Source organism: Sciurus vulgaris, assembly GCF_902686455.1.
Source record: "Sciurus vulgaris genome assembly, chromosome: 8".
NCBI classification, from domain to species: Eukaryota; Metazoa; Chordata; class Mammalia; order Rodentia; family Sciuridae; genus Sciurus; species Sciurus vulgaris.
Genome location: NC_136468.1, coordinates 50766529 through 50783559, shown reverse-complemented (window position 1 = coordinate 50783559; position 17031 = coordinate 50766529). Strand labels below are relative to the sequence as shown.

At 35.8% G+C, this 17031-nt stretch overlaps 1 protein-coding gene across 4 annotated transcripts in view; it reads right to left on the bottom strand.

Moving 5' to 3' along the window:
- Positions 1-17031, bottom strand: part of PEX1 (peroxisomal biogenesis factor 1) — a 49807-nt gene that overhangs the window by 29779 nt on the left and 2997 nt on the right. For all 4 annotated transcript variants that reach the window (XM_079152080.1, XM_079152078.1, XM_079152079.1 and 1 more), the window contains exons 2-6: positions 7388-7531; positions 4476-4559; positions 3656-3770; positions 2798-3558; positions 171-290 (exon numbers count right to left, since the gene is read on the bottom strand). In XM_079152080.1, coding sequence (XP_079008206.1) covers positions 171-290; positions 2798-3558; positions 3656-3770; positions 4476-4559; positions 7388-7531 — 1224 coding nt within the window. The remainder of the gene's footprint in view (positions 1-170; positions 291-2797; positions 3559-3655; positions 3771-4475; positions 4560-7387; positions 7532-17031) is intronic.

Here is a 17031-nt window from a genome sequence, read left to right as displayed (position 1 = left end):
TATGCACTTAAAAATGGTTAAAATGGCATGTTTTATGTTACATTTTTTTAACACAATAAAAGACTTCTTTGTCCTAGGAAAAAGAAGCACAACATTGTTATAATTTAGCAACTAGAAACTTTAAAACACATATAAATAAATATTTTGATATAACATATATTTGAACTCACTAAGTTCTCTCTAGGTTGTAATTTTAGAGATCTTGGAATTTTAGGGGTAATTTCCACTGGAGTTATTCTGACTACTGCATGCATTTCTATATTTAATCTCTTTCTCAGGTCATCCGGAATCTGAAATTTAAAAATAAACAAAAAAATAATAATTATGTTCAAAGATTGATGAAAACAAATTTCATAGCATAAATATTGGTATTAGCTTCTATGAATTCACAAATGCATAGAATTCAGGTGAATTATAGAAACTATCATAATGACTAATAGCCATCTTAATTTGGGTGTCTGTAACAAATACCATAAACTGTTTGGCTTATAAACAACACAAATTCATTTCTCACAATTCCGGAGATTGGAAAGTCTAAGATCAAGCTACAGACCGATCTGGTGTCTGGTGAGGGTTCTCTTCCTAGTCCTTCCTGTGAGAATACCATTCTTGCTATGCTCCACATGGTGGAAGGAGTGAATAAGCTCCCATGGGTCTCTTCTGTAAGGGCACTAATCCTATTCACAAGGGCCTCATCTTCATGGCCTAATCACTGCCCAAAGACCTCACCTCCTAAAGCCATCACCTAGGCAAAGAATTTCTATGTATTTCAAGGAAACACAAACATTTCAACTCTAGCAATAATACAACCAAATGAAGTACAGGTATTGTTATAACAAATACATTTTAATTTTAACCCTGTATTTCTTTTTTGTTGTTGTTGACATAATCTTCAGAGTTAAGAGTCTAAATGAATGTACCTGACTTTATCCACAATAAAAATATTTTAAACCATGATACAACTACATTCAAATTAAATGTTACTGGCAATCTTTTTTTTTTTTTTTTTTTTTTTTTCCAGTACTGGGGATCGAAATCAGGGCCTTGTGCTTGCAAGGCAAGCACTCGACCAGCTGAGCTATCTCCCCAGCCCTACTGGCAATCTTTGAGCAGTCTTTATCTGTGGAAGTTGAGAACCATTAAAAAAGATGAAGTGTACAAAGGTAATCATAGACAATCTGCCATAGATAAAATTAAATTCAGAGAGAAACTTAATCTAAAAGGCAAAGAGAAAAATTTCTCATTCCCATTGATGAAAATATTCTAAAATTAGATTGAGGTGATGGTTGCACAACTATTATACTAAAAACAAATGAACTGTACCTTTTAAATTTTATCTCAATAAAGATATTAAATATCAAAGCACCGAAAGACATAAAGAAGACTTTAATCTCACTTTACTAAATGTGTAAATTTCTAAAATAGCAAGTACAGACATTATTAATGGTAGATGAAAGCATAAAAACTCAAGGTACAAACTGTTACTTAACGACTAATACATTCTAAACATACAATGTATACATATATAAAAAAATCACATGGTTCCTCACTAATGTGTACAGTTTTATGTGTCAGTTAAAATTTAATTAATTTTAGAAAGACAAATTTAACCATCAAGTTTCCCATTTTTAAAACAAAACCAATCACTCCACAGGGTAATAAAGGCTCACATCAACACTAATGTGTTATTTGTATCCCCAAGTTATCAATTCTGACCTCCCAAGTAAAGCCTGTTTGAATACCTAGTGGCAATTACTATCACTTCTCATTCACTGCCTATTACTCTTCAATCTTTATGATGAGCAGGAAGCACAGACTCCTTATTGCTTTCTTATATGGTCCCCTGGTATCTGCCATTGGCACTTCTTCACCCTTGTCTTCACCATGATTTCAAGGAAGTTAAAGGAGATTCCTGTCTAATGACAAAAATAGCTAAATTACAACTTCAGTGTCAGACAATTTGAGTTTGAAGTTGCAGTAGGATCTTGTAAACCAATGGTTTAAAGCTAACAGAAATAACACTTTGGGGTCAAAGAGATCAAAACCAACAGATTAAAATTTTGTAAGTTACTTGCATAAAGATCACAGGTAAAACTATGATAATAAAAGAAATCTACAAAGACAACTTTCCCTCTCCTTTTTGCTTCCCATTGTTAACAGTTTCCTCCTTCTAATCACTATGAAGCCTCCCTTCTCAGTGATTCAAAAAAATGAGACTGGTGACTCATGTCATATAAATTTTTCTCTCCCTGCTTTACACAAGTCAAAGAGCAGACACCAGCAGGTAAGCAGTTTTGGGGTGTCCCCAGCCAGGTACCATCCTGGGCAACAAGGCTGACTCATGCCCTGGTTCCCTCCCAACACTAGGCATTTTCCTCAATATATATAAAAAGTCCTTTTTTTATTTTCAAAAACTTGGGAAGAAATTCTCTGCATGTATTAAAGATGTGAGGCTTTGTAGGGCACTCCATGTTGAATATGAACCTGAGTGTCAATCGGCCTGGACTTGAATCCTAATTCTTCCACTTATAAGCTATGCAACCCCAGGTAAATAATTTTTACCTTTCTGGGACTATACCACTCCAAATGTACATGGCTGGGAAATCTTTACCCAAGTAAGAACAATCTTTACCCAAGTAAGAACTTTTAATGCAAGCAGAAATGTGTCACACCAGGAATTTTAGACATTGTATTCCTTATTAGTTTTAAATTTATATATAAAACATTATTCTAATTCAAAATTAGAGGAAGGATAAGCAACTTAAGTCATCCCCCAAACTATAAAATTCATACTAACCCAGACTTTCCCAAGATGGAGAAATTCTACATTTTTGGTGTATTTTATGGTATTCTTCAATTCCTCAAGTCCATTCCAGACTACCTTTAGCACACAAGCCTTATCAGCTTCTTGACCATGATCTGTGCTAATTTGTTTTTGATCTAGTAGCTCTGATATCTGTTTCTCTTTTTCAGGTGACAGGACACTCTGTTTTGTTTTACTTTGTTGTTGCTTTGGAGAAAGTAGTTTAACTACCTTTCCATAGGTCACAGTAAAGCTGGGCTCCATATCAAAATATTCTTGGTCCCATGGAAATACATGAACTGCGCAGTGTTTGTGAAACATGGAAGTTGCTGATGTGCTGTGTATACTGGGAGGCTGAGTTTTGCATACTCTGAAAATATTGTCTAGAGGAACAATCTCTGACTGCATATTTTTGAAAGCATTAATTTCAGTTGCACCCCAGGATGTTTCTTGTTTCTTCTCAGATCCAAAAGAAAAGATGCTTCCTATCATAGTCCATAAGCTTGGTATTAATGATGAGTCCACCGGAACCTCTGTCTCATTAGTCTCAATGACTCCCAAAGTATTTGACTGAAGCTGCTTGGTTTGAGATTCTTTTGTCGTTCTTTTTTGGTCTCCTCCATAAAAATGAAATTTTCCACATATGTCATCTGATTTTGAAAATGTATTCTCTTTGGTTTGGCGTGTTTTGGGTTGAATAAGGAGTTTGGTGTTAGTTTCCAGTCTTCCATAAGTGGCAGGTGGCATTAGTGCAACTACAAAGAAAACAGAGCTCATTAGTGTACATACATCTCTGCTTTGGACTCAGTACTATGTGTAAAGTATAATGGAAAATACTATAACAGCACCTACCAATCTGGATAAATATGTAAGTTTGTTGATCAACCCAAAAAGGAAAAATAGCTTTTGGGAAAACTATCCGAATTTGATCTAGTAGATGCTGTTCCAGGGAAGCAGCATGCAGCTCCTGGAATCAACAGACAAAAGATTATTCACTTTACATTTTGTGCATTCCATGTCTAGTAAGGAAATCTCAATTCATTCTTTTTGTTTTAATAAACCTTAAGTATACGTAAAGTACACAACATGTTATTATACATACAGATAGCAAGAATGTAGTATAGTGAAACAAATAAACATAACCACCATCTCACACAGTTATCCATTTTTCTTTATTTTTTTTGTGGCAAGAGCAATTAAAAATCTATTCATTGAGCATAAATAATGAATACAGTATAATTTTTAATCTATGGTCCTACTGTTAAATATTAAATCTCTATCAATTCATTCTTATAATCGAAATCAACTCAGAATGAGGTCCTGAGAAATCTTAAGGACACTGATATTTTGAGTAATTTAACCTTAAAAGGAGATAGTTTCATGCTCTCCCTTTCTTGTGACAGACTGAACCAGGGGTGATCTACTACTGAACCACAACCCCGTCCTTTTTATTTTTTAAGACATGGTCTCACTAGGTTGCTGAGGCTGGCCTCCAACTTGTGATCCTCCTGCCTCAGCTTCCCAAGTCACTGGGATTCCAAGTGTGCGCCACTGTGCCCAGTTATAAATACCTTTTTTCCCCTGGTAATAAGGATTGAACTCAGGGCCTCACCCATACTAGGCAAGCTCTCTACCACTGAGCTATATCTCCAATCCCTTAATTTTTCTTTACCAGTATCTCCCAATCATCTGCTGAAAGGGGTTCCACCTCCACTTGTTGACAAGACACCACATGAGAACATGGCTTGAGAAACACCTGGAAAAAATAAAAAGTTTAAAACTACTTTAAAAAACTTTCCTGTGTTCCTAGAAAATAAGTTCTCTCTTTAGGTAAGTTTTGTGTGTGAATGTGTGTATGTGTGTGTATGGGGGTGTGTGTCTAAGTTTACTTATAATTGTTCATGTGACAAATATTTATTAATTACTTATTTTTAGTTAGGTCTTGATGTACTCAGCATTTTAGAAAAAGTTGTTTCCCAACTAATTATAGAAAATACATACAAGCATAATACACTTTTTAAAAATAAGTAAGAACAGGGCTAGGGTTGTGGCTCAGTGGTAGAGCACTTGCCTAGCACGTGTGAGGCACTGGGTTTGATCCTCAGCACTGCATATAAATAAATTTTAAAAAGGTCCATTGACAATTTAAAAAATATTTTTAAAAAAGTAAGAGTAATCATTAAAAAGAGAAACATAAGTTTAAAAATGCAAGAAAAAAACGAGTGTCAAATCATGTCTTAAGCTAATATATAATACTCTGTTTCTAGAAGTTTTGCTATTGTGAGTTTTATAACTCACTTTAAGCCATGCTGCTTCTAGAAAAGAGAAAAAACACTGAAATAGAGATCAGAGACAATTATTAAGAAGCATATTCCTTTCACAGCTAAAAGTAAAATAAAATAAATACCTCTTCATTCAAGTCTATGGATATATGAAATGCTAATATGTCCCAATAAGCTAGAATTCACCTTCTTACTCCCCCGCCCGTTCTATAGGCATTCTGGGGATTAAGAGAATAAAATCCAAAGTCCTTGAGTGTTAAACATTCTTTCTGCTTTTGTGAACTGCAGCAGAATTTCCCCAAGTATCATATCTCATACTCTTCAGTCAATTTAGCTTCAGTACTTCCCTTACATTCCATTTAGAAGGGTGATTCTGGAAGAAGCACAAAGCAACTTCTGCCTACCAAAAAGCTAAGGACTTCTTGTCTAGGAAGTACACTTTGTTATGTCCATGCATTGGAAGACAGTGTCTTATAGAGAGGATCTGCAGAAAATCAGACAAATGTCACTTAAAAGCAAGTGGGAATTAAAAGCAAGCAGCACTGTTTGAAGTACTAATTAAGACATCTAAATTAGCAGTAGGAAGCTGGTATTTCCCACAGGAAAAGTGCCATGCACTCAAATCAAGCTAAACTGTAGCTTGCTATGGCAATCCATTTTCCTAAGTTTGGAGAACAAGGCACTAAAGTTTGTGATTTCTCGTGACCTTTTAGATGCCAAAATATTAAGATTCTCACAAAAATTTAGGGTAAGCTGAAGTCTAGTGATCTATTCTAATCATGAAATCATACATGAATAAAATTGGTTTGTGTTCAGAACATGTTAAAAAGATGTGGAACCCTCATGTACTATTGTGGGAAACTGGTAATAGAAAGCAATTTAGTCCCGTCTATCACAATTTTAAATGTATAGCCCATTAGACTTTCTAATTCACATCTTAAATCTTTCATTCCATGTTAACAGGTTGAGTATTCCAGTCCAAAAATCTTAAAACTTTCTGAGAAGCTTCAAATTTTGGAGCATTTCAGATTTCAGATTTTTGGAATGGCGATATTCAAAGTGGTAAAAAGTCTATGGAAATATTCCAAAATCTGAAAATCTGCAAAATATGAAATACATATGGCCCAAGAATAAGGGACATCCAACCTGTATGTTTAGGATTCTGAAAAAGCACAAAGCAGTTCCTGACCATCTAGAAGCCAAGGACTCCTGGGTTAGCCAGTCCACTTTCTGTTCCTATCAATGAATCTTTGGGAAATGGTCTTAGTGGTACAATAAAGAATCATATATACATAGGAAGATTCAATCAATATCATTTGTAATACAGTTGGCCCTCTGTATTTGTAGGTTCCACAACTACAGATTTAACCAATTATGGATAGTATTTAGGGGAAAAAAAAAACTATGTGTTACCTGAACATGTATAGCCTTTTCCTGTCATTATTCTCTAAACAATACATCTATTTATATAGCATTTACATTGTATTAGGTATAATCAGTAATCTAGACATGATTTTAAGCATACATGAAGATATGCATAGGATACATGTAGATATGATACCATTTTATATAAGATACTTAAGTGTCTGCAGACTGTGGCATCCACGGAGGTCCTGCATTCAATCTGCTACAGATACTGAGGGATAACTGCATGGAAAGTTATGTGATATGTTTTATAGGGTAAAAATTACAGAAAATAAGAATGATTTTGTTCTTTAAATCCTAAAATTGTAGTGAGATCCCAATAAATAATAAACGTTTGTTCTGAGGCTGGGGTTAGATAAAAAGAAAAATCAATTTCTACTTTCAATTGTAAAATATTTATTATGTACAAGTATTACTCGTACAGTTTAAAAAGATTTCAAAAGAATAAATTGGTGAACATAATTTTAACAATAGACCTGAGAGCTTAAGCTTTGGGGCTTACAACTTAAGCACATTAAACTCATAGGCAAAACAAAAATAGTAAGATCATAAAAGGTTACAAAATATATGCAAAACAAAGGAAATGAAGTTTGATAATAGTAAAACCTAGTCATTCATAAAGGAAAAATTGTTTCATAAAAACAAAATTTGGGAACCTGGAAAATTAGTAAAATTAAACTGAGCAGGAAGCACATTAAACCGCAAGATAACAACAACAAAGTACAGTGTATTTGATTATCCTAGAGAGTTACAAATTAGCATGTAAGTTAGGTGTTATCTCACTTCCCTTAAAAAAAAAATCTGAATTTTTAATTCTATTTCCATTGCTATATTATGTGACATTAGAAGAAAGTCACTGTCATCATTTTGTGCTTACCTGTCCCCCGTTTGAGAGTCCAAGCTTTTGGCCAACTTCTCTGTTTATTTCAGCTACATTTTCACCTTGATCATTAAAATGCCTGCCTTCTATCCAGCTCAAGAATGCAGGCTGATGACCCCAGGTTAATTCTATTGCTTGATTCTATTCGTAAAAGGAATGGGAGGGGAAACAATTTTAAAAGTTTAACATATTTTTCTGAATTAACATAAACTATTACTCCAAATCACACACACAAACACAAAATTTCTATAGATAGTTGATACTTTGGTTATTCACATTTGTCATAGCATTTGAAAAGCTATAACCATTTCTAACACCCAACATCAGTATGCTAAACGTGAAACCAATATCCCTATATTCCTATGACAGCATTATAAATTGATTCAACCATTTCAGAATTCAAAATGGCAATGGGGAAACTTATATAGCCTTTGAGCCATATAGAACTACTTGAGTATTCAAGATACTAAGAAGAAAAAACAAACTACATCAGAGGATATCTGCAGTGTTTTCTACAATAGTGAAAACTTGGCACTGTCTTAAATGTGTATCGAGAAAAATTATTAAGTAAGTTTACTACTTCAGTTAAATATGAGGCAACAAGTACACCAGGCCCCAGGTAACTGCAATTCTGATTTCCAGTTTTTGTTACACAGCGTCATCTGTGGTCCAAAAATATTAAATGGAAAATTCCAGAAATACACGATTCAGAAGTTCTGAGGTAGTACAATGAAGTCTCACTGTCTTGTTCTGTTTTGTCTGGGTAGTGAATCATTTCTTTGCCCAGTATATTCATGCTGTGTATGCTACTTGCCTGTTATTCACTGAACAGCTGTCACAATGAATGTCTCAGTATCACAAGTAACTTATACTTATTAACAATGGTCCCAAAGCATAGGAGGAATGATGCTGGCAATTCAGATATGCATGCCAAAGAGAACTCATAAAGAATTTCCTTCAAGTGAAAAGGTGAAAGTTCACAACTCAATAAGGAAAGAAAAAAAATCCATGTGCAGAAATTGCTAAGATCTAGAGTAAGAACATCAAACCTACCTATGAAATTGTGAAGAAGGAAACAGAAAACTTACTATTTCGCTATCACACCCAATCACTTGTGATTGGGTGCTATCACACTCAAATCACACTACAGTGCATGGTAAATACTTATTTGTGATGGAAAAGGCATTAAATTTGTACATATACTTATAGAAAAAAATAGTATGTACAAGGTTTGGTACTATCCTTGGCTTCAGGCATAGAATGGAAGTCTTGGAATGCATCAACTACAGATGAGGGTGATTACTCTAAAAAGATAATTTTTTAAAATGCTAACAATATAATTCAGAATTATGAAACACCATCAGATGGAATATACAATCCCTTAGAGACTGACTAATCAGTAATAAATACAGAAGGTAAAATACAAAAGGATACTTATGAGGGAAGGCCGCTCTTCCCAGAGGTAATCCATTTATAACTTCTTGTGTGCCTTTCCAGAAATGTTATATTATGCAGCTTCTCAAAAAATTTTTAAATTTCGTTGAACTATGGAAACATATTTATAAGTTAAAAGAGCAAAATACAAAATCTATTCTCATTAAAAGAGAAATTAAGCTGGGTATAGTGGTACATGGCTGTAATTCCAACTACTCAGGAGGCCAAGGCAGGAGAATGACAAGTTCAAGACCAGGTTGGGCAACATCGTCTCAAAATAAAATAAAAAGGGATGGGTCCTATGTCATATATGAATACACCACCAGTGAAACTCTATATCATGTACAACTGTAAAATGGAATCCTAATTAGAATGTGTGTATAATGTGTCTAATACACTCTATTGTCATGTATATCTAAAAAGAACAAATAAATAAATGATTAATTAATTTTAAAAAAAGGGATGGGGACTGTAGCTTAGAGGTAGAACACTTGCCTAGCACAGGTGAGGCCTTTGGTTCTACCTCAAAACCATTACAAAGGGGGGGTGCCTGGAGGAGAAGTGTGGTGGGTCACTTGGTCTCAAGTGGCCGCACCAGAGCTCCGGGTGGTTGCCCAGAGGACGCGTGCAGCGGGTCACGTGGATTCAGAGCCACTCAGAGCGACCGCTCCTGAACACCAGGGGGCGGGGGTACTTGGAGGAGGAGGAGGAACGGAGTGGGTCACTTCAACTCCGAGTGATTGCCCAGGGCTACGGGTGGTTAGTGGGAGGAGGCACGCAGTGAGTTGCTTGAACTCCTAGTGACCGCACCAGAACACAGGGCAGCTGTCTGGAGGAAGACGCGTGCGGTGGGTCTCTGGGACTCAGAGCGATTGTACAGGGCCCCAGGTGGCTGCTCAGAGGAGGGGCCGCATAGCCAGGCGATTAGGTGCAGAGCAGGGTCCCAGGATCTAGGAGGCTTCTTGGTGGAAGAGCCGCACAGAGACACGCTTAGGGGCGGAGCGAAGGTTCCAGGCCTGCAGGCAGATTCTCTGAGGAGGGGCAGCCTAAGGAGATTCATCTGCGAAGGGTGAGGCTCCCAGGCCCAGGAGGTAGGGCCGGGCCCCTGGGAACATTGCAGAGGAAGGCAGCCCAGCCCAGGTGGTAGCTGTAAATTGAGGGGAACCTCTAGGAGGGGAACTGACCAGCGAGACCTCCCCACCATGTGAGACTTCCCTGCCGCGTGAGGTTTCCCCACAAGGATGATAAAACCAGAGACACAGGCCTTGCCTCAGCCCTCAGCCTAGTTCCCCTTTGGATGACCATTGGTCAACAAGTGGAGGCACCTCTGCCCACTAGCAGGGAATATACCCCACCTGAAGGCCACCAGTCCTAGAGAGGCAGCTTCCTTGTGGAGCACCGCATTATCAACTTACTCCAAGACTTCAGCCTACTGAAGGCTAAGAGGGGATATATATAGAAATCTTCAGGGACATTGTAAGTCAATAGAGGAAATCTGCAATATCTCAGCGGTCCACTGATACCTGAACGATATGAGAAAACAAGGAAAGAAAATGCTGCAAACAAATCTAGATGTTACATCAATAAAACCCAATGACAGCATGGCAGAAGAAATGACAGAAAAGGAGTTCAGAATGTACATAATTAAAATGATCAGGGAAGCAAACAATGAGATGAAAGAGCAAATGCACGCACTGAATGATGAGATGAAAGAGCAAATGCAGGCATTGAATGATCGCATCAATCAACAGTTAAAAGAGCAAATACAGGAAGCAAAATATCATTTCAATAGAGTTAGAGATATTGAAAAAAACCAAACAGAAATCCTTGACATGAAGGAAACAATAAACCAAATTAAGAACTCCACAGAAAGCATATTCAGTAGGATAGAACACCTGGAAGACAGAACCTCAGACATTGAAGACAAAATATTTAACCTTGAAAACAAAGTTGAACAAACAGAGAAGATGGTAAGAAATCATGAACAGAATCTACAAGAACTATGGGATATCATGAAAAGGCCAAATTTAAGAATTATTGGGATTGAGGAAGGCCTAGAGAAACAAACCAAAGGAATGAACAATCTATTCAATGAAATAATATCAGAAAATTTCCCAAATCTGAAGAATGAAATGGAAAATCAAGTTCAAGAGGCTTATAGGACTCCAAATACACAAAATTACAACAGACCCACACCAAGGCACATTATAATGAAAATACCTAACATACAAAATAAAGATAGAATTTTAAAGGCTGTGAGAGAAAAGAACCAAATTACATTCAGGGGGAAACCAATACGGATATCAGCAGATTTTTCAATCCAGACCCTAAAAGCTAGAAGGGCCTGGAACAACATTTTTCAAGCCCTGAAAGAAAATGGATGCCAACCAAGAATCTTATACCCAGCAAAACTTACCTTCAAATTTGACGATGAAATAAAATCCTTCCATGATAAACAAAAGCTAAAAGAATTTACAAAAAGAAAGCCAGCATTACAGAACATTCTCAGCAAAATATTCCATGAGGAAGAGATGAAAAACAAAGAAGCAAATCAGCAAAGGGAGGAATTATCCTAAAGGAATTGTCAAATAAAGGAGGAACCAAGTGGTGTCAAACAAATAAATAAATAAAATTTTTCATTTTTTAATGAACCAAATGACCAGGAAACCAAATCATATCTCAATAATAACCCTGAATGTTAATGGCCTGAATTCATCAATCAAAAGACATAGACTGGCAGATTGGATTAAAAAGAAAGATCCAACAATATGTTGCCTACAAGAGACTCACCTCATAGAAAAAGATACCCATAGACTAAAGGTGAAAGGATGGGGAAAAACATACCATGCACATGGACTCAGCAAAAAAGCTGGAGTATCCATCCTCATTTCCGATAATGTGTACTTCAAGCCAAAGTTAGTCAGAAGGGATAAAGAAGGTCATTTCATACTGCTTAAGGGAAGCATAAATCAGCAAGATATAACAATCATAAACATCTATGCCCCAAACAGTGGCTCATCCATGTATGTCAAACAAATCCTTCTCAATTTCAGAAACCAAATAGACCATAACACAATAATACTAGGTGATTTTAACACGCCTCTCTCACCACTGGACAGATCTTCCAGACAAAAATTGAACAAAGAAACCATAGATCTCAATAACACAATCAATAATTTAGACTTAAAGGACATTTATAGAATATACCATCCAACCAAGAGCGAATACACTTTCTTCTCAGCAGCACATGGATCCTTCTCTAAAATAGACCATATATTATGCCACAAAGCTAATGTTAGCAAATACAAGAAGATAGAGACACTACCATGTATTCTATCAGATCATAATGGATTGAAGTTAGAAATAAATGAAAGAGTAAAACAAAGAAGCTATTCCAACATCTGGAGATTAAACAATATGCTATTATATGATGAATGGATAACAGAAGATATTAGGAAGGAAATTAAAAAATTCTTAGAGGTAAATGAGAAAAAAGAAACATCATATCAAAATCTCTGGGACACTATGAAAGCAGTACTTACAGGGAAATTTATTTCATGGAGCGCATTTAATAAAAGAAGTAAAACTCAACAAATAAACGACCTAACACTACAGCTCAAAGCCCTAGAAAAAGAAGAACAGACCAGCACCAAAAGCAGCAGAAGACAGGAAATAGTTAAACTCAGAGCTGAAATCAATGAAATTGAAACAAAAGAAACAATACAAAAAATTGACAAAATAAATAGTTGGTTCTTTGAAAAAATAAACAAAATTGATAAACCTTTAGCCACACTAACAAAGAGAAGAGGAGAGCAAACCCAAATCACTAAAGTTCGGAATGAACAAGGAAATATCACAACAGACAGGATTGAAATACAAAACATAATTAGAAGCTATTTTGAAAATCTATACTCCAACAAAATAGAAAATTTCGAAGACATCAACAGGTTTCTAGAGACATATGAATTGCCTAAACTGAACGAGGAGGACATACACAATTTAAATAGACCAATTTCAAGTACTGAAATAGAAGAAGTCATCAAAAGCCTACCAACAAAGAAAAGTCCAGGACCAGATGGGTTCTCAGCCGAGTTCTACAAAACGTTTAAAGAAGAGCTCATTCCAATACTTCTCAAAGTATTCCATAAAATAGAAGAGGAGGGAACCCTCCCAAACTCATTCTATGAAGCCAATATCACACTGATACCTAAACCAGACAGAGACTCATCAAGGAAAGAAAATTTCAGCCCAATATCCTTAATGAACATCGAGGCAAAAATTCTCAACAAAATTTTAGCAAATCGCATACAAAAACATATTAAAAAGATAGTGCATCATGATCAAGTGGGTTTCATCCCAGAGATGCAAGGTTGGTTCAACATCAGGAAATCAATAAATGTAATTCACCATATCAATAGACTTAAAGTCAAGAATCACATGATTATTTCAATAGATGCAGAAAAAGCATTTGATAAAATACAGCACCCCTTCATGCTCAAAACACTAGAAAAAATAGGGATAGTGGGAACATTCCTTAACATTGTAAAGGCCATTTATGCTAAGCCCATGGCTAATATCATTCTAAATGGTGAAAAACTGAAAGCATTCCCCCTAAAAACTGGAACAAGGCAGGGATGCCCTCTTTCACCACTTCTATTCAACATCGTTCTTGAGACTCTAGCCAGAGCAATTAGACAAACCAAAGAGATTAAAGGGATACGAATTGGAAAAGAAGAACTCAAACTATCCCTGTTCACTGATGACATGATTATATATTTAGAGGAACCTGGAAATTCCACCAGAAAACTCTTAGAACTCATAAGTGAATTCAGTAAAGTAGCAGGTTACAAGATCAATGCTCATAAATCCAATGCATTTTTATACATAAGTGATGAATCTTCAGAAAGAGAAATTAGGAAAACTACCCCATTCACAATAGCCTCGAAAGAAATAAAATACTTGGGAATCAATCTCACAAAAGAGGTGAAAGACCTCTACAATGAGAACTATACAACACTAAAGAAAGAAATTAAAGAACACCTTAGAAGATGGAAAGATCTTCCATGTTCTTGGATAGGAAGAATTAATATTGTCAAAATGGCAATACTACCTAAAGTGCTATACAAATTCAATGCAATTCCAATTAAAATCCCAATGACGTACCTTACAGAAATAGAGCAAGCAATTATGAAATTCATCTGGAAGAATAAGAAACCCAGAATAGCTAAAGCAATCCTTAGCAGGAAGAGTGAAACAGGGGGTATTGCAATACCAGATCTTCAACTCTACTACAAAGCAATAGTAACAAAAACGGCATGGTATTGGTACCAAAATAGACAGGTAGATCAGTGTACAGAATAGAGGACACGGACACAAACCCAAATAAATACAATTTTCTCATACTAGACAAAGGGGCCAAAAATATGCAATGGAGAAAAGATAGCCTCTTCAACAAATGGTGCTGGGAGAATTGGAAATCCATATGCAACAGAATGAAACTAAACCCATATCTCTCACCACGCACGAAACTAAACTCAAAATGGATTAAGGACCTCGGAATCAGACCAGAGACCCTGCAGATTATAGAAGAAAAAGTAGGTCCAGATCTTCAACATGTCAGCTTAGGACCAGACTTCCTTAACAGGACTCCCATAGCACAAGAAATAAAAGCAAGAATTAATAACTGGGATAGATTCAAACTAAAAAGCTTTCTCCAGCAAAGGAAACTATCAGCAATGCGAAGAAAGAGCCTACAGAGTGGGAGAACATCTTTGCCAATCATACTTCAGATAGAGCACTAATCTCCAGAATCTATAAAGAACTCAAAAAACTCTACTCCAAGAATTCAAATAATCCAGTCGACAAATGGGCTAAGGAAATGAATAGACACTTCACAGAAGATCATCTACAAGCAATCAACAAACATATGGAAAAATGTCCAACATCTCTAGTAATAAGAGAAATGCAAATCAAAACCACCCTAAGATTCCATCTCTCCCCAATTAGAATGGTGATTATCAAGAATACGAGCAACAACAGGTGTTGGCGAGGTTGTGGGGAAAAAGGTACACTCATACGTTGCTGGTGGAGCTGCAAATTAGTGCAGCCACTCTGGAAAGCAGTGTGGAGATTCCTTAGAAAACTTGGAATGGAACCACCATTTGACCCAGCTATCCCACTCCTTGGCCTATACCCAAAGGACTTAAAATCAGCATACTACAGAGATACAGCCACATCAATGTTCATAGCTGCTCAATTCACAATAGCCAGACTGTGGAACCAACCTAGATGTCCTCAATTGATGAGTGGATAAAGAAACTGTGGTATATATATACAATAGAATATTACTCAGCCATAAAGAATGATAAAATTATGGCATTTGCAGGCAAATGGATGAAATCGGAGAATATCATGCTAAGTGAGATAAGCCAATCTCAAAAAGCCAAAGGAGAAATGATATCGCTAATAAGTGGATGATGACACATAATGGGGGGAGGGAAGGGTTAGTGTTAGGATTAGAGTTAGGGTTAGGGAGGGGGGCAAGTATGGAGGAAGGAAGCACTGTATAGAGGGAAAAGAGGAGTGGGAGGGGTGGGGGGAAGGGAAAAAATAACAGAATGAATCAAACAACATTATTCTATGTAAATTTATGATTACACAAATGTTATGCCTTTATGCCATGTACAGAGAAACAACATGTATCCCATTTGTTTACAATGAAATAAAATAAAATAAATTAAAAAAAATTTTTTTTAAATTAAAAAAAAAATCATTACAAAAACAAAAGCAACTAAATATAAGTTTGAGGCCAAGAACTAAAAACAATGTTTTCTATGATTAAAGATTTATGCTCATTATAGGAAAATATATGAACATGGAAAGAAAAAAGGAATTATTGCTATTTCCTCCAGAAAGACTACCATGTAAAACAATGGCTATTTCTAATATTTTTCTATGTACAAGTTAATTTTTTGCAGTTTTTCATTAAAAGCAAAACTTAATATCCTTTTCCTCCCACCTAACATTGCATTACATGAGCATTTTCATACATGCATATTTTTTTATTTTTATTTTTTATTTATTTATTTATTTATTTTGCAGTGCTGGGGACTGAATCCAGGGCCTTGTGCTTGCAAGGCAAGCACTCTAACAACTGAGCTATCTTCTCAGCCCACATGTATAATTTTTAATAAAAAGACCTGGTTAACAGTCATCAAGACTTATCATCTTAGGAAACTTCAGTATTAATAAAATTATTTATATCAAAACAAATTCCTTAAAGTTAAATATTAAGTATCAGGGGCTGGGGTTGTGGCTCAGTGGTAGAGTGCTTGCTAGCATGTGTGAGGCACTGAGTTCAATTCTCAGTACCACATACAAATAAATGAATAAAATAAAGGTCTATCAACAACTAAAAAATATTTTTAAAAAATTAAATACCAAATTCATTCACATACACCAAACTTTATTACCTTATGTTTCTTTAAACAGGACAAATTTCAAAGGACCTTGGAGTCACTTTTGAGGTGATACAATGTACCTCAGCTACATTATTAAAAATTTGTATATATGGAGGTCATTACGTACCACTTAGTTATGTGATTATTCTCCAATTTTCACAGAACAGCAATTTCAGCTGACAAAACCTTTCACCTGATTACAATTTGATAAAGTAGAAATAGCACTAAATTTGGGGACAAAAGTCCTATGTTATGTTTCAGCTTAACTGTGTGAGCTGAGCTTACAAGAGTGAAGATGAAAAGGCCCCAGATGCCTCTATGTGGTTTTATGCCAGAGACATGAGTCCAGATCAATTCTGTTCAATGTGAAGAAACTTTAAAAACCAAAGACATTAAGTAAAGAAATATGAAGTGTGCCCTGAAATGTCAAAAAAAAATAAATAAATAAATAAACTATCAGCTCACTAGGAAAAGGAAAAATCAGCTTTATTAGATGGGAAAAATCGCTGGGTGCAGTGGTACACTCCTGTAACCCCAGCAATGTTCAAAGCCAGCCTTGGTGACTGAGTGAGGCCCTAAGCAATTTGGCGAGACCTGTCTCAAAATAAAAAAGGTTTGGATGTGGCTCAGTGGTTAAGCACCTTGGGGTTCAATACCTGGTACTAAAAACAAAAAAACAAAACAAAACAACAACAACAACAACAACAAAAAACAAAAAACAAAAAAAAAAAAACCCAAACAACCAAA